Genomic DNA, 23,432 nt, shown 5'->3' on the forward strand with positions numbered 1-23,432 from the left:
AGAAAGGAAGGTATAATGTCTTGGAATTTAAAATTATGTAGATAGACAGACAGACAGACAGACAGACAGACAGATAGATAGATGAGTCTTGGAATTAAAAATCGAGTGTGTGTGTGTGTATGTATGTCTTGGAATTAAAAATCCCTCTTGAAAGTGGGAATGAAATGTTGTGTGGATGCAGCCTGGGTTCTTAGCTCAGCTCAGAAGTTGGAATGCAGTGTCTCAAAGCATGAGCAGAGTGGCTGCCGCTCATTGCGTGAACAGCTGCACTTTGCTTTATCGAGCTGAATTTATCTAATGTAAACACCTTCAGAGGAAGGACTCAGTTTGCATCTGCACTGAAAAAATAATCCAGTTTGATGCCACTTTAACTGCCCTTGGCTCCATGTTGTGAAATGCTGGGATTTGTAGTTTGTTGTGGCACCTGACAGATGACTCAACAGGTCCTCAAAACTACAGATCCCAAGATTCCATAGCATGAAGCCATAACGAAAGTTAAAGTGGTGCCATCGAAGTGTCGAGGGTAAACGCTCAACCCTCTTTTTGTGCCTTGGGGGGAGGGGCTCAGCCTCTCAAAATGGTGGCACTTAGTCTTGACCCCCCCCTTCCCAAAATCCTGGCTACATCCCTGATCAGGTTCTATTCTGATTGATCACATAATCCACCATAATCCACATTTTAGGCAAGTTAAAACCCTGGAGGTATAACTGGCAATCCTTCTCCCCATTGGGATCACTAGGTTGTATTTTACCCTAGACTGACTAGTAAGGGGAAAATAGGATTGGGCCATGGAACAAAGGGCACCCATGCCTGACATTCCTGCCAGTCTCAGGGTGAGCCTGGTCCCTCTCCATCTCTCTATACCAATGCTAGATAAAGTGGCAGTCCCTTGCCAGACCTGCTACTCCACTTAGACTCCCATAAAACAATGGAAACTATTGCTGTTTCCTCAGACCAGATATCCTGGGAAACACTGTTCTATAACATATTAGTTAGCATGGAGGTCCTTCAGGACTCCCTGAAACCCTCAGTCTTTTCCTTATTGAAATTCTTCCAGGAGGACATGGGCTGGGGCCTTAGGCCACCACAGCCATAAACAGATCCACTTTTAACCTCACTGTTGTGACACAGGCAAGGGGCCAGGATGGGATGGCATCCCATCTCCATGGTCAGGGACTCCTCGGGTGACTTGTTGCTTGCCTGGCCTACACAACACCATTTCTCTTCTGGGATTTATACCTGGTCCTGAGGGTGCTGACTGTCTTAGTACCTAAGGGAGACTTTCTCTAAACCATTTGCCTGGTTGGGCCCCCTCCTGATTCTGTCCCTTTGGCACATCGGGGGTCTGAGCCTGGGGTCCTGCTCTTACACTCGCAGCTCAATGTTATTACAACTGACTCCATGGCAATTCTGCCAGACCTAGACCCCACCCTCAGGGCGAGATCTAGCCTCCTCAGAGGTCAGAATGGATACCCCCAGCCTCCTCCTTCATTCTCCCAGACATTGGGAAGAATTTAAAACATACACTATGCTAGAAACCAAGCCACCCAGAGGAGCAACAGTTTTCATATCTCTGACAGCCCACTTTGTTTCCTTTTAGCCCTGTTCCATGGGCAAGAAGGCATCAGTCTCCATGCCTAGCAGGTGGGCCAGGCTCAACATTACTACCTGCCATGAAACCTTGAGAGGTTACCACCAGAAACCAAGTCACCCATGCCAAAGACTACAGGTGCATGGGCATCTCTAGCCATCATAGGTCCTATAGCAAAGGCCATCAGGGTGGCCACTTACAAGCCACCATACACACTTGTTAGGCGTCACTTGCTTGACAGCTTGGCTTGGCTGAGGCTGCTGTTGACAGCAGGGTCTTGCAGCAGGCGCTCAAACCTATGTCTCTGAAGGGCCAGCACTGCCCTCCCTGTTAGATCAGCTTTGATAAATCCCAAACTACAGGATGTGGGGGTCTTATCTACTGGGAAAAGGGACATTGGCTCTTACCTGTCATAGGTCCATGTCCAGTAGATAAGAGCCCCACATCCTGGCCCACTCTCAGGGGTGCTGGCTTAGAGATGGTTCATATCCACATAGTGCTTTCCTATGGGGAGCAGGCTAGATTGCTCACTGCCTGTCTCTGTTGCTGTCCAATTCTCTATAGTTTGATATTCAAATAACATGTTTGTTTTTTCTGGAGCATTCGGCTGTTCTACTACTGGCCTTCAAGGGTTAGCTCCACTATGTGGGGTCACCAGAAGGTCTCTCTTTTTACTTCCTGCCTATCTGGAGTGAGTTGGAGGAGCATAACCCAAACTACAGGATGTAGGGCTTTTATGTACTGGAAATGGACATATCACAAGTAAGAGCCAATGTCCCTGTTATTCACATCTGCTATTTTCCTCTTTCACATCCCTTTTCCTCCCCATTCTAGCTGTATCCTTTTTAGCAGCATCACCTTTCGGAGGCTAGTAAAGAGGACTGGAGAAACATAGACTTTTGCTGCCAGATTTCAGCAGTGCATCTGCAGTAACAGAAATGGCTGTGGTGTGTGTGTGTGTGTGTGTGTGTGTGTGTAGAGAAGAATTAGGAAAAGAAAGGAAAAGGACAAGGCCTTGTGGTGCATCATCCCCTGTCGCGGCAAAGAGACGCAGAGACAGGAATGGGGGTGCACAAGCTTCTTCCAGCCAGGTTCTTGGCTGGGCCTTTTATTGTCATCTTGCTTACTTCTGTCCATTGTCTTTTGTACAGTCATTAATGACCGCCTAACTCTTAGGCAAGGAAGCAGGATATGGAGACCAGCTAAGCCGTTCGAATCAACAGGGGCTTATCTATCTAATTATGGATAAAGCATTGTCATCCTGAAAGGGGGTCGCAATCCTGTGATCTGCCAACGGGATTGCCACATCTCAATCTTGATTAACATTGCTATCCTGGGAGGGGGTCGTACCCCTGGGGCTCACCAGGGAATGCTACAATCCCCACTTTAGATATTTTCCATATTAAAGCTGGGAAGTCGTGGCAAGATTTACATCATCGTATGGATGACAACGACGATGATAATTGTATTCAAAGGTATTCCATTTAGCTGAACACGACCAGGAAACCCACACCCAAAAGCCCTCAACAGCAGTTCCCACAATCCCTCTCCCCACGTGCTTTCACTGCTGCTTCTCCTTTTGCGGCCCTTCCTGTGCTTTCCCCAGAGCAGTTCCTCGTTCTGCAAGGAGAAGAAATTAACACAACCTTGCAGAAGGTAAGTGAATGGAAAATGGAATTCCTCTCCTGAGCTACAGAGCCGCATAGACACACAATAGTATTAAACAGAATCCTTCCAGAATGGAGACTATGAAGAAGGTCTAAAACTCACTGCAGAAATAATCCAGTTTGAGACTGCTTTAACTGCCCTGGCTCAATGCTTGGGAATTCTGGGAACTGTAGTTCTGTGAGACACTTAGCCTTGCCTGTCAAAGAGCTCTAGTGCCACAACAAACTACAGTTCCCAGGATTCTCTAGCACTGAGCCAGGGCAGTTAAGACAAACTGGATTGTTCTTGCAGTGTCTTTTGGACCTAAAGTAGCCAACAAAACAGTCCTTTGCCTGTGGTTTTCCTTCTGGACCAGGCCGACCCATAGACTTGAGTGGGGCTCCTAATCTGAGCAAGCTTAAAAGTGGAGGAGTGCCGCGGCAGAGAGACGCAGAGGCAGGAATGGGGGTGCAAAGCTTCTTAGCTGGCCAGGTCTTGGCCAGCCCCTTTTATTGACATTAAGGTTACATTAGGTTTACATTATCTCATCGTATATCAGAAGGCAATTTGCGGGATCAGGGACCAATGTGTACTCAGGAGAATCCTAATTAACAAAGGGAGCAGGATGTGTACATTGTCTCAGCCGAATCAACATGGGCTTATCCAATTATGGATAAAGCATTGTCAACCAGAAGGTGAGTCATGATCTCATGGTTTGCCAGCGAGGCCATCACATCCTGTTCTCGGTAGACATTGCTATCCTGGGAGGGGGTGCACAGAGGAGACAACCCTGTAGTCATTGTGTAGAGGTTTCTCCTCCATGTCAACTGGACCTTATTAAACTATTTCACTTCTCCTGGAACAGGGGTTTGTAGAAAGTGTTGGGGTTTTAAATTTAAATTTGATAAGTATGCTCCCAACCAATTCTGTCCTCCAAGCCATTGATAAAGATGTGGACCAGCACTGGGCCCAGGACAGAGCCCCGTGGGACCCCTGGCCACCCTCAGAATGAGCGGAGAAGGAGTGAATGAATGAATGAATGAACGAATGAGGCCTTCTCCAGGACTTTGGCCGCGTCCACACTGGAGAGAGAACCCGGTTTGGCACCGCTTTAACTTTGGGCCCCACAACAGAATCCAGCTCCCAGAATTCCGTAGCCTTGAGCCAGGAAAGAGTGAAAGCGGTGCCAAACCGGGTTATCTCTCCCGTGTGGACGCAGCTCCTTCCCCACCAGCCTTTCCCTGAGAAAGGCAGCTCTGCTCCCTTCTAGTCCTCCTGGAGGAAACTGAGATCTGCCTAGAAGGTCCCTCCTTCCGGGTTGCTCGCAGCGCCGCTCTAGGAACGGTCTCGCTGTCTCTCTTTCCGCCGGAAGAGGCGGGGCCAGAGCTGAGAGTGACGTCCAGGCGGAGGGAGGGCTACTTCCTGTCCTCCGCTGCGTTTCAGGAAGGAAGCTTCTCCTCCTCGGCCTTCCAGGGGGAATCCGAGTCCTGGCTTGACAGCCGCTACTTCCGTTTCCCCCCAGCGCCTCTCTAGGACTAGTCTGGCCCTACCGGAAGGGGCGTGGCTTGTTGCCAATCTGGTGACTTTCACACCAAAATGGGTACTTTTCAGAGCCTTTGGTGTGATTTTGGGGGTTGGTTTTAATGGTAATTTTGGTATTTTTGGGACCTCACAACAGCCCTGCGAGGGAGGCCAGGGAGGGAGGGAGGCTGCAAGAAAGGAAGGAGACCCCTCCCTCCCTCCCCCAAGAGAGAACCCCTTGGGACTAGGCTCCTTTGGGCTTCATGGCCCTCCTTCCCTTTCTCCTGAAATGAGCCCCACAACAGCCCTGCCAGGGAGGGAGGGAGGCTGCAAGAAAGGAAAGAGACCCCTCCCTCCCTCCCTCCCTCCCCCAAGAGAGAACCCCTTGGGACCAGGTTCCTTTTCCTTCCCTTTCCCTGCAGAGGGACCTCACAACAGCCCTGCGAGGGAGGCCAGGGAGGGAGGGAGGCTGCAATAAAGGAAAGAGACCCCTCCCTCCCTCCCCCAAGAGAGAACCCCTTCGGACCAGGCTCCTTTGGGCTCCATGGCCCTCCTTCCTTCCCTTTCCCAGCAAAGGAGCCCCACAACAGCCCTGCGAGGGAGGCCAGGGAGAAGAAGCAAGGGAGGCAGGGCCCTGCTGCAGCTGCTTCCATGGGTCTCCCTCCCTGGCTTCCTTCCTTTTGGAGCACCTTCCTCCCTCCTTCCCTCCAGAGAGAAGGAAGGAAGGAAAGAAGGAGGAGAAAGCCCCCCCCCCCCTCGGTCTGGATGAAGCGCCTGCCTCAGGCAGCAGAGGCAGCTCCTCTTCCAGGGAGGAAGGCCCTTGGGAACAACCGCCCCCCCCCCCTTGGGCCTCTTCCTCCTCCTCCGCTTCAGGCACCAAAAGGAGGCCTTGGAGGCAGAGAGGGAAGGCTGAAGAGAGCAGCATCACCTTTTCTGCCTCAGAGAGAAAGAAGGGCTGAAAGGAAGGAAAGGGGAAAGGAGGCCAAAAGAGGAGGAGGAAGAGGAGGCAGGGAAATGTTAGGGAGGGAAGGGCATTGGAAATGGGGGCTTTTGTGGCTCAGAAGGAAAGGAAAAGACACAGAAACAGACCCCCTGCTTTCCCTCATTGTCTTTAGGAGGAGAAAACCACTTTCCAGGTTGGATTTGGTCAGGGTCAGCAAAAGGCCTTGGAGGCAAGGAGGGAGGGAAAGTTTTAAAGAACAGCACCTCCATTTCTGCCTCACAGAGATATAATAAAATTTATTTGGAGGTCTTTAAGCAGAGGCTGGATGGCCGTCTATCGATGGGGATTGCTTTGATTGGGAGTTCCTGCATGGCAGAATGGGGTTGGACTGGATCAGGGCCCTTTGGTCTCTTCCAACTATAGGATTCTGTGAAGAAGGAAAGAGCAAATGGAAGGAGATTGCATTGAAAATATGGACGATATTCTCGGTTTGTTGCTACGAAGGGGGAAGAACCACACAGACACTGCCTCTCCTCAGTGACTTTGAGAGGGAGGAAACCTCAGACCACTTTAGCTGTCCCTGGTTCAGTGCTAGGGAATCCTGGGAGTTGTACAGTCACATCTCTGGATTCGCTGGCTTCTCATTCGCGGTGTTGAATTTCTGTGGATGGGAAGCCAGGAGGGACAAAATGGCTCACACAGGAGGGCATGCAGCCTTTAAAAAGAATGGGGCCCCCATATTTGTAGTTTTTCTGACTTGTGTGTGTGTGTGTCCAGAATGGATCCCCTGTGAACCGGAAGGAACAACTATACTGTGGCACAGCGCTCTCTGACGAAACGGTTCCCCCCATTCCCTCACACTGAGCCAGTGCACTTAAACCACTCTCATATTGGATTATTTCTGCAGTGTATGTTGGACCTTTCTTTACAGAGGCAAGAAGCACTTTTCAGTTTGGATTTGGCTGTAAAACATCACCTTCTCAAGAGAGTCTTTAGAGCAGCACATTCACATGATGTCTTGTTCTCTTTGTAGGCCTTGGTGTCCCCAGTAATTTCCCCTGAGACAGAATCCAGTAAAAGAGGAATGAGCTTCTCTGCCATCTGGGAAGATGCCCAGCTGCACTGATGGCGAACTAAGTCTGCCATAAGTTAGGAGAGAATTTCACACTGGTCAATCTAAGGACAGAAGAGGAGAGCTATGAGTCTTTTCATAAGAGCCACGCAGAGGAGCTTGGAGGAGAAGATGCTCAGTTCTGAGGTCCAGCGCCAGCACTTCAGGCAGTTTGTCTTCCAGGAGGAGGCTTTGGGGCCCCGGGAGGTTTGCAGCCAGCTCCACAATCTCTGCTGTCAGTGGCTGAAGCCAGAGAGACACACCAAGGCTGAGATGATGGACCTGGTGATCCTGGAGCAGTTCCTGGCCGTCCTTCCCCCAGAGATGGGGAGCTGGGTTCGAGAGTGTGGAGCAGAGACAACCTCCCAAGCAGTGGCCTTGGCAGAGGCCTTCCTCCTGAGCCAGGCAGAGAAGGAGAAGCAGGGAGAGGAGCAGGTGAGCTCATTACATTCCGCTCATTTTGAGGGGCCATAACCGTTTTTTAAAAGGGATGTTTAAGCTATCTTAAAACAGTCAAGAAAGAAGCCCTGCTGGTCAGTCAAAAGCAGATCAAGGAGTAGGGATACAGCCTGTGTTGGATGGGATTGCCTTTCCCCAGAAGACACAGTTTGCAGCCAGATTGCTAACTGCGGTTAACAAATTTAGGTGGAAATCATACTGCAGAAAGAATCTATCTTGAAACCACTTTGACTGCCTTGTTTTAGTTCTAAGGAATTCTGGGAATTGTAGGCAGTTTACAGTCCGCCCTTTTGCATCAGTCTGTACCTGCCCCTTTCCCTGACGGATCGGGGCCTCAGCTGGTACAGCGGCAGCCGCAAGGCCCTGATCCGCCACTTTTCCAGGCCCTGCCGAAGCACCAAATGACACTCAACAGCAGCGGGGAAAGGGCCCCTTCCTCCTTTGTGTTGCTGGCATGGCCGTGTAAAGGCTGTGCCAGCGGCACAAACCCATGTGGAGGTGGCGCAGCCGTGATGTTATAATGGCGGTGCCCATGTGAACAGGGTGCTACCATTTTGTACGTACTCTGTACGTACTCGGGTTGCAGGCATCTAAAACAGACGCCCCCAGGCAACCCTAGTACATATGGAGTACGTACTAAAAGGCCCATCTATAGAGGGCCGTAGTTTATTGTGGCTGCAAAGCTTTCTGACAGAGAAGGCTAAATGTCTCACAAAACTACAGTTTCCAGAGTTCCCTAGCATTGAGCCAGGGCAGTTAAAGTGGTGTCAGATTAGATTATATCTGCAGTGTGTTCTGGACCATGCTTTGAGAGAAGGCTGAATACACATTCTTATTCTAAATGTTTTGAGGAGTCAATATGGGCTTTCTATAAGAAGCAGAAATACATGGACTGATGAAGATCTTTTGAAACAGTTGTAAAGATTTCTTGAAATTGCCATCTCTTTAATTCCTAGATGCCACAAATTTCAATTTTATGTTGTACATAATTATTTTCAAGATTTTTGAAATCCTAGAATCTCCAAACCTCAGGTTCCTGAAAAGTTATAGGATTCCAAACCTCATATCTTTCTCCAGTGTTTCAAGCTACAGGATCTTCAGATTTCCGGTTTTATAAATTGTGTATGGACTTTATTATTTCTTATTCTCTCTTTTTTATTTGCATTGTATAATCACTTTTATATACTCAAGCCATTCCTCAGTAGACATACGCTTTTCATGGTTAGTAGTTGTATAGTGATATTGTTCAGTACCTGACTTTCTTGGTTAATCTGTTGTTTACAGGGAACCCAGTACTCCCTTTTTAAACAGCTTTGCTAGTTATTGGTTCTGTTCCAGCCACAATTCATGACTCTAGTTATGTTTTGTACAGCACTGGTACCTAAACCTTTTGCCCTTGTGACCCCTCTTTACATCTATCTTCAGATTTCCCCCCCCTCCCCCTGTAGCATATCAATAAAAATATTTGGCTTATTTAGCATGTGCATTTTCATTCTCACATTCATGTATTTTCATGCATTAATTTTACATAAGGAAATAATATTGTTCAAATTTGAACAGCTTTATTTAAGTAAATGCAATATTTAACTTGAGGTATGTTTAAATTTCACCCATAAAAAAGTTTGGGAAGAGGAGGAGGAGGAAGGATCAGGGCCTCAAGTCTTAAGCCCCAATTGGGCACCACCCCACAGTTTAAGACCCATTGCTGGTAAGCTCTCCTGGCTTTGGTTCAGGCTTTTAGTATATTCTCCCACATGCGTGTGTTCCACTGTCCTCATGATCATATCTTATGGGAACGAGGGATAGAGCACTCTCATCGGCTGCCCATGGGATCTGGATCGCCTTTTCTGGGGAGGTTAGACTGAGTACCTTGCCTTCTGCAAATTTACTGAAATCACTTTAATGTGGTGCTTTTCTATTGTTTAATTCTTGTCTTATATTCTCTTTTGACAGTTTCATTCAGTACATTATTTTAAAAATATTATTTGTGTATATATTTATATTTGTGTTTTTTCGTACTTGTCCTAGTTACTGTAAACCCCTGTCAAACCCTGTCCCCTCCCAAAAGGATACAAATGAATCAAATCATCATTGTCATCATATAAAGCTAGGCATCCCATACCAGCTTTTATCTGGAAAGCATCTAAAGTGAAGATGATGCATCATAACACCTTGTCGTCTTTTCTTTTCATAATTCTTCTCTGCTGCAGGAGTTGTTTGCAGAAGAAATGCCTGAGGTAAAGAAGTATCCTTCTGAATCCAGTCAAGGGCACCATCCCAAGTGGATCATGCAGGACAGAGAAGGAAGGTCCTCCTCAATAAGTAAGGACTAAGAGTCTAGTTTCCTGCTTGACTCTCTCGCTTATGTCTGAAATATCCGGGCTTTATTGCTTACAGTACTTGAACCATTTTACATAGCCCAACCAGCACTTTAAAAGTAGAAGCATGTCTAAGTTAACAAAGTCTCTGACTGAAGTATATTTTAAATGGATTTTTTATGCCTATCCAGCCTGCCTTTTTCTTCTAATCCTCTGTGTAACTAGGTTTTTAAAGCAACATTGCCACTGAGAGAATATTGAAGGAGAGCTGGAGAACTATAGACTTTCAATATCTAGTAAAGTTAGCATGTCTGCAGAAAACAATGCAATAAAGTTTGATGTGGGAATGAGTGGAATTCTTTACTAGCCTGTCCTATTGTAGTTGTGCATGCTTGCCTCCAGAAAGCAAGCTAAATGGCAGCTTCCACCAGGTTCTCTTATTGATCCTGTGTGACCAGCAAAACAAAGAAAAAGGAGATAAGCTAGCTTCACGAGCTCCCCTTGTATATTTTAAAAGTGCAGCGATCTGTATGTCTGGCTACTAAAATGGAAATCATAAGAAGCATAGAAGCTAATGGCCTCTTCAGTTCTTCCCCTCAAAGGATTTCCAAGAGATTAGAGAAGGGGATTGTTCCTTTTTTTGATAGGAAATATTACTGTACCTTAAATCTTGCCCTTACAGGCAATTTGGCATGGGCACATTTTCTTAGCCACCTGCCCCACATTATACAGCCAAAATTTACTGTAGTTCCTTCCTCATCCAGCCAGCCTTGGGTGAGCAAAAACAGTTATGCCTGCTGGAATTTTTAAAGCTTTTAGGCATCTTTTTCCTTTGCTTAGTCTTTTATGTCGTTTGTTACATGCCCCTAAGCTTTATGCTTAACTTGCACACAGGTCATACCAAAATATCCCAAATCCTGCCCTCGATTTATACATGCGGTTGACTTATGCACATATTTATACAGTAATGCCTAGAAACAAATCTGCTTGGTTACCTGATGTATACCTGTGTATGTTCTTCATGGAGAAAAGGTGAATGGAAGGGCTGCTTTATTGGGATGATGTCCTCATTATCAGAAAGCTCCAGAGTCCACCTTCAGTCCTCTCTCTTCCCTATGCAGGGAAGAACCAGGCACCAGGACTTCTTTCAACTCCGCTCTGTTCTCTTCTCAAATAAATTTTGGTCCTTCAAGTTTGTTAACAGTTTTGGGGCTGTTTAATTTGCTATGGGATGCTTGCCTACTTGCTTTGCATATATTTATTAAAGGTATTTGTTACCCATGCCAACTTCAGAATTACTGTGATTCTATGCTGACTTCCTAGTTCTTTTTGTGCACACACATAGGAGGGCCTTGAAGGAGGAAGAATAAAGAAGGTTTAACAACATTCTCTTTCGTTCTCTGTTCTCCCAGGAGGTGGAATAAGGACTGGACCTATATGTACAAGCGCATGTCATCATCCTGATGGACTCAGAACAGATTCTGCAAGACTAGACCAGGTGGGGAACAGGATCTCAAGTGAGTCTAGAAAAGGGTGGACTACCGCTCCTCTTCCTTTGACTGCTCTCTGGTCCCCACATAATCTTAATAATAATAATAATAATAATAATAATAATAATAATATTTATTTGTATACAGCCCTCTGGTAAACCAATCCGGGCGGTTAACAACAGTAAAATATAAAATATGACAATTAAAAACACTTTATCCCTCCCCCCCTTAAGACAGTATTAAACAGTATAACATATTAAAACACAATATCAATGCATAAAAACAACAATTAAAAACTAAAAACCCTGATATCCCTCTGTTGATCCTCAACCATCACTAAGATGGGGCCACGGGAGGAATGAGGGAATCAGGGTACCTGGGCCAGGATGGTTAATCTGGAAAGGCCTGCCGGAAGAGATCCGTCTTGACCGCTTTTTTAAAGCTGTCTAATGATGTTATCTGACGGATCTCATCCGGCAGGTCGTTCCAGAGTTTGGGCGACAGCAGAGAACGCCCTCTGGGAGGTCGCCGCAAGCCTAGATTTTAGAGGCTGTAGTAAGTTCCTCCCAGAGGACCGGAGAGCGCAGGGAGGATTGTACGGGAGGAGGCGGTCCTCTTGTTTTCCCCTTCTTTGTTTCCATCAAACATGACACTTTAAGGGGCCTAGGGTTGGCATTCTGTAAGCAGTTCAGTTTTCTTGAGCAGTCTGAAGCAATATGATTCTGTTTCATCAGGTGACCTTTGAGGAGGTGGCTGTGTATTTCAAGGAGGAGGAGTGGGCCCTGCTAGACCCGGACCAAAGGGTCCTTCATCAGGAAGTGATGGAGGAGAATCTGCGGATCCTGTCCTCTCTAGGTAAGGCTCCCTCTTTCTTGTGGTTGAGCAGCTGACAAGTGCTGAAGAGTAACCCTGAGACTCCTAAACATTGAATGGGATGTTGGGAGTCCCACTAGCAGTATCGCCTCCAAGAGCCTGATCTGCCTTCTGCAACTACCGCTGTGGCCCCATCCAGAGGCTCTTAAAATAAAAAAATGGATTGTTTTAAGGGCAAGTGAGAAGGCAGAAGGAGAAAGCAGCCACACCTTGCTTTCTTGTCCCACTAGGTATCTAAGTCCCTTTGCTCTCATTGAATCCTCAAAAGATAGAAAGGCATAATGTTTCAGTGAAGGGAGGACATGAAAGAAGTGGCTGCCATCACTTGCCCAGCCTTTCCTTGAAAGAGAAGAAGAAAACCAAGTCCTGGTATGGAGGGAAGAGCTAGTTAGTTTCAATGGAGAATCAGCATTACAGTGCATCTTCAACTGAGATATTAATCAAAACCTAATTCAAAAAGGTATTCTCCTGGGCTCCATTGTTCTTCCTGTGCCTTCAAGTCATTTCCAACTTAGAGTGACAACTTACAATCTCTTATTCCTTCTTAAACTAGTTGTCAGTCTTACCTTAATAAAAAGCCCTGTTCCTGTCTTTTCCTCAGCATTATCTCCTACCTACAATCACCAGACACCTCTTTGTGTCTGAGGTCTAGGAACAAAAAAGACTAAACAGGAAAGTCATGTACTTGTGAATATCCATAAATTGCATATTTACAAGTACCAGACTTTCCTGGTTAACCTTTTTTGTCATTTAATTTAGAGACCTTCTGTGAGTAAAGGTTACATTACCCTAAATGTCTCTTTTAGAGGTATTGGAACCGCGGTGTTTATTTCAGTGTCCAAATAGGATGGTGTAGTTGTAGTGTGTTTCTGAATAATTTAACACAGAGATAATAGTATTAGTGATTATATGAAAACAAACTGTAACCTTTGTTATACCAATAATAATAAGATGTCTTTATCAAGTTCTAACTCAATAACCCTTTAGTTATATCAGGTTTTGGATCACTAGCCTATTATATAACAAATAGTATCCCTTTCGGGTAATATTTCCTCTGAATCTACTATCACTACACACAATCCCAGCCCCTACCATCTGAAGCTGGTGGCTCAGACCTCTCTTCAACCTCTCTCTGAGGTTTCTCTCTGCTGACTCTCCTCTTTAAACTGACAGATTTTCTCTTCACAGAGTTCTTATCTTTCCCATATGCTTCCACTGGAATAGGTTGGACGTTTCGTCTACAAACCATTCCTGTCAAGTTGATTGCTGCTTGCCAGGCAGATGTTCCAAAGGGTCTCCTTCACACTTCCCCCCTTGGAAATCATTCTCTGTACAGCAATGATTTAGGTCTCCTAAAGAAATCTCAACAAAGAGGGAAGAGTTTTAACGATTCAATAACCTTCCCAAATTTTTCATTACACATCAATACTTATCTTCATTCCCTCTTTGGGTTGCCTAGAGAGTGCATCAGCTGCAACATTTTCCTGAGTTTTACTATGTTGCATATTGAAATCAAAATCTTGGAGAAAGAGACTCCATTGTAGTAGTTTCCCATTATTATCTTTAATGTGATTCAACTAACATAGGGGCGAATGGTCTGTTCATAACACAAACCTTCCCATGGATAAGATTTCAATTTCTATAAAGCCCAGACCATTGCTGAGCGCTCCTCCATTGTGGCCAGATGTTTCTCCTGGGGCAACAACTTTTTGCTCACAAACATGACGGGATGATGCTGCCCATCTGTACCTGTACAGTTCGCCTGCACCATATGCGGACGCATTATACACGACTTTCATCTTAGACTAAAGCCACGCTGCAATACAATGAATGGTGCTCGAGCCTATGCGTTATTTGCCTTATGCCGAGGGGAGGGGGGTTGTCTGGAACAGAGTCCAGGTCCAGGTCCACTGTACCTACAAAAGCTCCCTGAGAAGAAATTGTCCAATTTACCTTGACATGGTAACTTTTTTTGGTCAGCTCTGACAGTGGCACAGCTAGGTAGTGAAATTTGGAATACATGCCCTGTAATACCCCACCAAGCCTCACAGCCCCTCACTGTTGGCCTTTCGCAGGCAGGCAAAGACATTTTTATTTAAACAGGCCTTTAAAGATCTGGAAGGCTTGGTTTTAGATTAATTTCAACTTTGTATGTTTTAAATTCTATATTTGTAATTTTTTTTTGACAATTTTATTGTACAATTTTAATTGCTGTGTGTTATATATGTTGTTAGCCACCTTGGGTCCCACTTTGGGAGAAAGGCAGGATAAAAATAGAACAAATAAATAAATAAACCACCAGTGCCCACCTTAAACCAGTCATCCTAATTCAGGTTTAAGGTGGTTGCTTCCTACAATGTATCACAAATACATAATTTCTGTCTTTCCCACATGACATTTTGGAACTTTGATTGTAAGACCAGTCATCCTAATTCCCTCAAGCACTTGCTCCAAGTTCTTCATGTTGTCCTTCCAGGTTTGGCAATACCTGCCAATATCTTCAATATAGGTGACCAAAAACTCACCTTGTCTACTTAATATTCTAAGATCATAGAATCATACAGTTGGAAGACACCACAATGGCCATCTAGTGCAACCCCCTGCCATGCAGGAACTCTCAATCAAAGCATACCCAACAGATGGCCATTCAGCCTGAGTTTAAAGACCTCCAAGGAAGGAGACTCCACCACTCTCTGAGGGAGTGTCTTCATAGAATCATGGAGTTGGAAGAGACCACAAGGGCCATCCAGTCCAACCCCCTGCCATGCAGGAAATTCAAATCAAAGCATCCCCAAGAGATGGCCATCCAGCCTCTTTTTAAAAACCTCTAAGGAAGGAGTCTCCACTACACTCCGGGGGAGTTTGTTCCATTGTCGAACAACCCTTACCGTCAAGAGGTTCCTCCTAATGTTGAGCTGGAATCTCTTTTCCTGTAGCTTGCATCCATTGCTCCGGGTCCTAGTCTCTGGAGCAACAGAAAACAAGCTAGCTCCCTCCTCAATGACATCCCTTCAAGTATTTAAACAGGGCTATCATATCACCTCTTAATCTTCTCTTCTCCAGGCTAAACATCCCCAGCTCCCTAAGTTGTTCCTCATAGGACATGACTTCCAGACTCTTGGACTCTCAGATCCCTTTCAAGTAGACCACAAATTGAACATGAGTCAACAGTGTGATGCGGCAGCTAACAAGGCCAATGTGATTTTAGGCTGCATCAATAGAAGTATAGTGTCTAGATCAAGGGAAGTAATAGTGCCACCCTATTCTGCTCTGGTCAGGCCCCACCTGGAATATTGTGTCCATTTCTGGGCACCACAATTTAAAAAGCATGTTGAGAAACTGGAGCATGTCTAAAGGAGGGCGACTAAAATGGTGAAGGGTACACAGGAGATGTGCTTTAAGATTGCAAAGAGTGATGCTGAACTGGAGTGTTGTGCAGATAGCTCTTTTTCAGGGGAAGGTGACAGGTAATCTGTTAGTGGAATGGTAGACAAACATGTTGATAATGTAGTAGCATGGAGGTGTAGGAAGCAGACTAGTGTGGTGCTTTCCACTGCAGAGGTGAAGAGCAGGGCAAAGTACATAGGTGTCAGGTATACAAACGTCAAGACAAATGATATATGAAAGTGTCACAAGACTTGAGCACTGTGCATCTGAGAGAAACATGACTGGCATATTCACCAAAGCGCATTACCTATACAAAAGCATGAGGAAATGGTGACCATGCTTGGCTTAGTGAAAACTGCACTGAAGTGAACATACTAAAAAATGTAACGATATGTAACCTATGTATTTGTGTTTTCTATGATGTATAATGTAAATAAGATGTGATATCAACATAGTTTGCAGGAGATTGTTGGTGCAATATGACTTTAGACAACAGAAAAATATTTTTGATTGACAGAGGGGTGAAGCAGACAGCCCCAAAGGAGTGACTTACCACCGTAACTTTGAGCAACTGTGTGCTGCAGCCCTGATCTGGCATTTAGCTGGCTCCAAAAGGAGTTGTACAAAGCGGCTCCTTTTGAAGCTGGCAAAAGGTTGGGTTTGCTATTGTGACGCAGAAATTGAGTGTTGCCGCCTGCCGTCTTTGAAGGACTACATAACTCCACTTGCTTGGGTTGCTGGTGGGTGTCTTCTTCTTCTGCTAAGAAATCTTAACAAACATCTTGGTTTTAATTAGATTTGGGCTAATTTTATTGTACATCCATTTGGATTTAGAATTCTGTAACTATTTCTAGCATAATTCAACAAAAACTCCCTCTTCACTTCTGCAATCAAGTTTGCCTTTTTTCTGTTTGGGAATATAGGTAAATGCTTTGCTTCCAAAAACTTTCAGATGGTTTAATTTGTCAGGATATAGCAGAGTAAACTGACGCATCCTGGAAGTGTGTTCTCAGCCCTCAGCAGCAAAGGTAACAGTGTATGGTTGTCTTCCAGAATGAAGGATTACAGGTCACCAGGAGCTGTCTAGCTCTCACCAGGCTTCTGATGATTAACGACAGACAAGGGGAGCTCCCCAAAGTGCTTATCTTTATTTAGAAGTGCAAACCAATTATCCAACGTGACTTTTACTCTCCAATACAAAATTAACATCCAACTCCAACTCACAAACCCAACACCCACTCCCAGAAGCCTCTGAGTTTATATAGACTCAGTGCCATGTGGTCCTAAAACCCAGCCTCTTCCGTTCATGGATGTTAACTGTTTCCTGTGCCACCCAGAAAACTGTCCCCTTGTCTAAGCAGACACATGTTTACATTACAGGCTTCCTGCTCTCTGGCAGTAGAATGATCTTATCCACTTTGTGTTGCCAAGCTGCACAGCTGCAACTCATGCTGGCTGCTAATTGCTCATGGCCACCACACATCTAAACATTTCTTATCAGCTATTAACCCTTGACATAATTTTAGTTTAACTCCATGCCACAAGTGGAATGGGGTTACATCTTTGGATTTAATTGGCAATCTGTTGCACAGGTATGTAACAGCCATGATTGCTTCCGACCAACAGTGCTTAGGCATATTAGCCTCCAAAACCATCTCCTTGAGAGTTCTGTTCATTCTCTCTACCATGCCATTTTGCTCTGCAGAAGAAACCTGTATAGTCTGATGCTCAATGCCATGTTGTTTCAAAAATTCATCAAATTGAGCATTGACAAATTCAGTTCTGTTGTCTGTGCGCAAATTCTTTAGTTTGTAGCCAATTTTTTTAGAGACTCAATTAAAGCACTCCTTTAATTTTTGAAATGCTTGACTCTTGTCTCTGAGAAGATAAGTATATGTGTATCTGCAGAAATCATCAATGATAGTAATAAAAGCAGCTTTTGCAACTAAGCTGTAGTCTTTGATTTGTTAACATTGCTTCTATGTGATTTACAAGAGAAGGAAGTCTTTTTCAAATCCTCTGTACCAAATTCTGTCTGTTGTTTTTGTAATATTGTTTTCCATCAAGTTTTGCCTATTTTGAAATTCAACAATTTGAATAATAGCATCTTATAAAGAAACATCTCCTGTAACTTGTAAAGCATTTTAGAAGACCTGCCAAAAACAGTCCAAGTTTCACATGATCTGGAAAAGTTTCTCCAGCTGCTGTAATTCCCGACAAAGTTGTCATAAAGCCATTAATATGCTGGGTATTATTTACACCTTAGTTACATAGATAGATGCTTTAAAGTTTATTCTTTACATCAATGCTCCGACTGTATTTCAGCATTACATGATGAGTGTAACAGCTAGATATTGAACCCTAGTTTTGAGGGACTAAAAACACACACACACACACACACACAAACCCCTCTTGCTGCACAATACTCATTCTACATTAATGCCATCCAACACAATCTGCTCTGTCTGTGAGATGGTCCCTCTTCTCCTGGAACATCTTAATTGAGATCAGAAATAACCCAGACATTCCCTACCCAGAGGGTTAGAATGGGAAAGGAACATCAGAAGAGTGAAACCAAGAGACTTGTGTTTAAGAGGATGGGCAGTGGAATGAACGGAGATTACCAGTAGATATGATACCAAAGTTTTTAGACTTGTCTGCTCTAAGTGGTATTCACAGTTGCCTTCCATTTCTTTCTTGAGTTCTTAGCAGTACTTTCTCTTTCTTCCAGGCAATGATGGCCGACTGAATGAGCATGAAGAAGAAACATGCCAAGCATTGTTGCAAAGACACCAGTGCAACCAGTTAAATGAGAAGGAAAGAAAAACTGATATTAAAAAGAATTGGAGGATCACTCATCCTTATCAGAAAGGCAATATTTCTGGAACTGGAAGGGGTTTCATTTGGAAAAGACACCTCATTGGTCATCAAAAAACTCACGTAGGTGAGAAACCATTTAAATGTTTGGATTGTCTGAAAAGTTTCAGTCAGAAGACACATCTCACTCATCATATAGCAACTCACACAAGAGAGAAGCCATTTAAATGCCATGAGTGTGGACAACATTTCATTCGAAAAACACACCTCATCCGTCATCAAGCAGCACACACAGGAGAGAAGCCATTTAAATATCTGGAGTGTGGGAAAGCTTTTACTCAGAAGATAAACCTCACTCATCATCAAGCAATGCACACAGGAGAGAAGCCATTTAAATGTCTGAATTGTGGAAAAGGTTTTATTCGGAAGACAAATCTCACTTATCATCTAGCAACTCACACAGGAGAGAGGCCCTTTAAATGTCTGGAGTGTGGGAAAGGTTTTATTCAGAAGACAGATCTCACTTATCATCTAGCAACTCACACAGGAGAGAAGCCCTTTAAATGTCTGGAGTGTGGGAAAGGTTTTATTCAGAAGTCAGACCTCGCTCGACATCAAGCAACTCACACAGGGGAGAAACCATTTAAATGTCTGGAGTGTGGGAAAAGTTTCAGCCAGAAGAAACACCTCAGATATCATCAAGCAACTCACACAGGAGAGAAACCATTTAAATGCCTGAAGTGTGGAAAAGGTTTTATTCGGAAGACAAATCTCACTTATCATCTAGCAACTCACACAGGAGAGAAGCGATTTAAATGCCTGAAGTGTGGAAAAGGTTTTATTCGGAAGACAAATCTCACTTATCATCTAGCAACTCACACAGGAGAGAGGCCCTTTAAATGCCTGGAATGTGGAAAAGGTTTTATTCACAAGATAGGCCTTGCTCAACATCAAGCAATTCACACAGGAGAGAAACCATTTAAATGCCTGGAGTGTGGGAAAGCTTTTCTTCGGAAGGAGCATTTCATGCATCATCAAGCAACACACACAGGGGAGAAGCCATTTAAATGCCTGGAGTGTGGGAAAGCTTTTACTGAGAAGATAAACCTCACTCGTCATCAAGCAATTCACACAGGAGAGAAACCATTTAAATGCCTGAAGTGTGGGAAAGCTTTTATTGAGAAGATAAACCTCACTCGTCATCAAGCAACTCACACAGGAGATAAACCATTTAAATGCCTGGAATGTGAGAAAGTTTTTAGTCAAAAGATAGGCCTCACTCGACATCAAGCATCTCACACAGGGGAGAAACCATTTAAATGTCTGGAGTGTGGGAAAGATTTTAGTCAGAAGAGGTCTCTCCAGTATCATCAAGCAGTTCACACAGGAAAGAGACCATTTAAATGCCTGGAATGTGGAGAAAGTTATTTTCAAAAGAGAGATCTCACCTGTCATCAAGCAACTCACACAGGAGAGAAACCATTTAAATGCCTGACGTGTGGAAAAGGTTTTATTCGGAAGACAGATCTCACCTATCATCTAGCAACTCACACAGGAGAGAAACCATTTAAATGCCTGACGTGTGGAAAAGGTTTTATTCGGAAGACACGGCTCACTTATCATCTAGCAACTCACACAGGAGAGAAACCATTTAAGTGCCTGACGTGTGGAAAAGGTTTTATTCGGAAGACAAATCTCACTTATCATCTAGCAACTCACACAGGAGAGAAACCATTTAAGTGCCTGACGTGTGGAAAAGGTTTTATTCGGAAGACACAGCTCACTTATCATCTAGCAACTCACACAGAAGAGAAACCATTTAAATGCCTGGAGTGTGGAAAGACTTTTAGTCGGAAGACATCCCTCACTCAACATCAAGTAACTCACATTGGGGAGAAGCCATTTAAATGCCTGAAGTGTGAAAAAAGTTTTATTCGGAAGGCAAACCTCACTCGACATCAAGCAACTCACACAAGGGAAAAACCATTTAAGTACCTGGAGTGTGGGAAACAATTCACCCAGAAGATGCACCTCACCTGTCAGGAAGCAACTCATACAGGAGAGATGCCTGGGATGGAGAAACGGGGGGAAATCACATCAGGCGTTCAATAATCTTCAGGCTATATTTTTTAGCTCTCTTTCAAATTCCCAGACATATTCCTAATAGAATTTTAGTTTTTGAAACAGGGGAATGCCCTCTAATGGCAAGGGGCTTGCATTGCAAGCTAAAATGTTGGCGCACGGTTAATATTTTGAAATTGGTCACAAGTTTACTTCTATCTATGAATGATGGTCAAAGCTTGTTGCCCCAAAGGTATTTCAAGTGATCAGTCATCAGACCTCTTTTACGTCAGGAGCATAACACTGCTTTTGAACAAGTAAAGCAATGACTGTGGGATATTGGTTTTGTGCCCATTGAACCCATTTAAATTTATCCTTTTCATCAAGCACATTGATTAAACAATATGTTAGGCCTTTTTATTATTGTAGACTTTACCAAGGCCAGATGTAATGCCTTTCCTTCTGAAATGTTGGGAGGTAGATTTGCTGCTGTTTCTCATACTGCAAGATTATATTCCTGCAGTCATCAGAAGTAGAATCATGAATCACATTCTTTTGTTTTGTGGTTTCTACAAGGAGGTTTGATGATACATGATTAATCCATTAATGGCAAATCTACCAGTAAAATTATCAACATTTTATGTCAGAGTCATTTCCCAGTAGATAAGATCCCCACATCCTGTAGTTTGGGTTATGTTCCTCCCACTCACTCCAATAGGCAGACAGGAAAAAAAGGCCTTCTGGTGACCCCATGTGGATGGAGCTAACCCTAGAAGGCCAGTCTTGTCTTGCCTATCACTCTAGTAGGATGTGTTTGCTGTTGCTCTGCATCATCTTCAGTCCTTTTCCTTTTCTCTTTTTTCTTGTTGCCTTGGAAGTGTGAATAAAGATTTTAATATGGCAAGGGCTCCCAGGATTGGAGAAAGGTCTCGGCTTTGTCGATGACTCTCTCCTCAAAACCTGCCCCCCCCTTTAGGGACAGGGTTCATGGGGGTCACTTTCCAGAAGATATGGAAACTTCTCTTCTCAACACTTTTGTTCCTCTATGCCCCATTTTGTCTCTTTTCAGCCTTATTCCAAGGGCAAGAAGGCATCAGCCTCCACGTCTAGCAGGGGGATCAGGCCCTCCATTACTACCTGACATGAATCATTGGGGGTCACCACCACAGACTAAGTCACCTATACCAGAGAGTGCAGGTACATGAGCACCTCGAGCCATCATAGGTCCGATAGCAGAGACCATCAGAGTGGCCACATGGAAGCCACCATGCACATTTGTTAGGCATCACTAGCATGTCAGCTTGGTATCGATGTCAGACTAACTGGACGATAATTGTTTGGATCCTCTTTTTCCCCTTTTTGAAGATGGGGATGTTTGCCCTCCTCCAGTCTGCTGGCACTTCTCCTGTTCTCCAGGACTTCTCAAAGATTATTGCCAATGGCTCTGAGATTACATTTGCCAGTTCTTTTAATACCCTTGGATGTAGTTCATCTGGTCCTGGAGACTTATATTCATTTAGGTTAAACAGGTTTAGGTTAAACAGGTATTTATGTAATGGATATAAAATAAAACATATTTTTTGTGGAGAAATTTCTCCCTTCCAAACTGGAAAGTAGAGTATTATCCTTGCCGAGTCCTCGGTTACCCATTTCATGACTCCATAACCAGCAGCTCATTCAGCTGAGAGACCCCTCAGCCTTCCTATAGGTTGATGATAGTCTCCTACATAGAGTTGGATGATTTTTAAAGTCTAAAGTTTGGTCTAAAGTTCTTCCTCAGATGAAATAAGACTTAATTCTGACAGCAGGCCCTGTTAACACAGAGTGCATCCACACTTCTGCATGGACTCACCAAGGTCTACGAGATAAAGGTTAACCCAGTCTCCCTCTTGCCTAACCATGGAATTAGTCTTATTTTACACAGGTGCACAGATGTTCCAGTAAAGAATTGCACATTGTTCAGAATTATTAGGTGGTAGTCAGACATTAACATTCCTCTTTCAGAGTGGTAAGTCTTCATTGCTACAAATTAAATCACCTTAATATCACTTTCATTGCTATCACCAGTGATTGGGTGGAAGATGGCATAGGTCCAGATGGGATCAGGTTCTATTCTGATAGATCACATAATCCACATTTTAGACAAGTTAAAACCCTGGAGGTTTAACTGGCAATCCTTTTCCCCATTGGGATCACTAGCTTGTGTTTTTCCCTAGACTGAATACTAAGGGGAAAATAGGATTGGGCCATGGAACAAAGGGCACCCATGCCTAACATTCCTGCCAGTCTCAGGGTGAGCCCTCTATACCAATACTAGTTGAAGTGGCAGTCCCTTGCCAGACCTGCTACTCCGCTTAGACTCCCATAAAACAATGGAAACTATTGCTGTTTCCTCAGACCAGATATCCTGGGAAACACTGTTCTATAACATATTAGTTAGCATGGAGGTCCTTCAGGACTCCCTGAAACCCTCAGTCTTCTCCTTATTGAAATTCTTCCAGGAGGACATGGGCTGGGGCCTTAGGCCACCACAGCCATAAACAGATTCACTTTTAACCTCACTGTTGTGACACAGGCAAGGGGCCAGGATGGGATGGCATCCCATCTCCATGGTCAGGGACTCCTCGGGTGACTTGTTGCTTGCCTGGCCTACACAACACCATTTCTCTTCTGGGATTTATACCTGGTCCTGAGGGTGCTGACTGTCTTAGTACCTAAGGGAGACTTTCTCTAAACCATTTGCCTGGTTGGGCCCCCTCCTGATTCTGTCCCTTTGGCACATCGGGGGTCTGAGCCTGGGGTCCTGCTCTTACACTCGCAGCTCAATGTTATTACAACTGACTCCATGGCAATTCTGCCAGACCTAGACCCCACCCTCAGGGCGAGATCTAGCCTCCTCAGAGGTCAGAATAGATACCCCCAGCCTCCTCCTTCATTCTCCCAGACATTGGGAAGAATTTAAAACATACACCATGCTAGAGACCAATCCACCCAGAGAGGAGCACCAGCTTTCGTTCCTCTGACAGCCCACTTTGTTTCCTTTTAGCCCTGTTCCATGGGCAAGAAGGCATCCGTCTCCATGCCTAGCAGGTGGGCCAGGCCCAACATGACTACCTGCCATGAAACCTTGAGAGGTTACCACCAGAAACCAAGTCACCCATGCCAAAGACTACTGGTGCATGAGCATCTCTAGCCATCATAGGTCCTATAGCAA

The 23,432-nt window shown here is 44.5% G+C and overlaps 1 protein-coding gene and 1 pseudogene across 2 annotated transcripts in view; both read left to right on the forward strand.

Moving 5' to 3' along the window:
• Positions 1–23,432, forward strand: part of LOC149320635 (uncharacterized) — a 171,939-nt pseudogene that overhangs the window by 120,583 nt on the left and 27,924 nt on the right. The gene's annotated exons all lie outside the window — the stretch shown is intronic.
• Positions 5,496–21,655, forward strand: LOC149320639 (uncharacterized). Its single transcript, XM_089503131.1, has 5 exons — positions 5,496–7,248; positions 9,483–9,594; positions 11,003–11,088; positions 11,815–11,935; positions 18,072–21,655. Exons 1-5 carry the CDS (start codon positions 6,901–6,903, stop codon positions 20,267–20,269), a joined length of 2,865 nt encoding a protein of 954 aa, XP_089359257.1. The 5' UTR covers positions 5,496–6,900; the 3' UTR covers positions 20,270–21,655.

Source organism: Sceloporus occidentalis, unplaced genomic scaffold (assembly GCF_023333645.1).
Source record: "Sceloporus occidentalis isolate IW3139 unplaced genomic scaffold, rSceOcc1.0.p SCAF_1, whole genome shotgun sequence".
NCBI classification, from domain to species: Eukaryota; Metazoa; Chordata; class Lepidosauria; order Squamata; family Phrynosomatidae; genus Sceloporus; species Sceloporus occidentalis.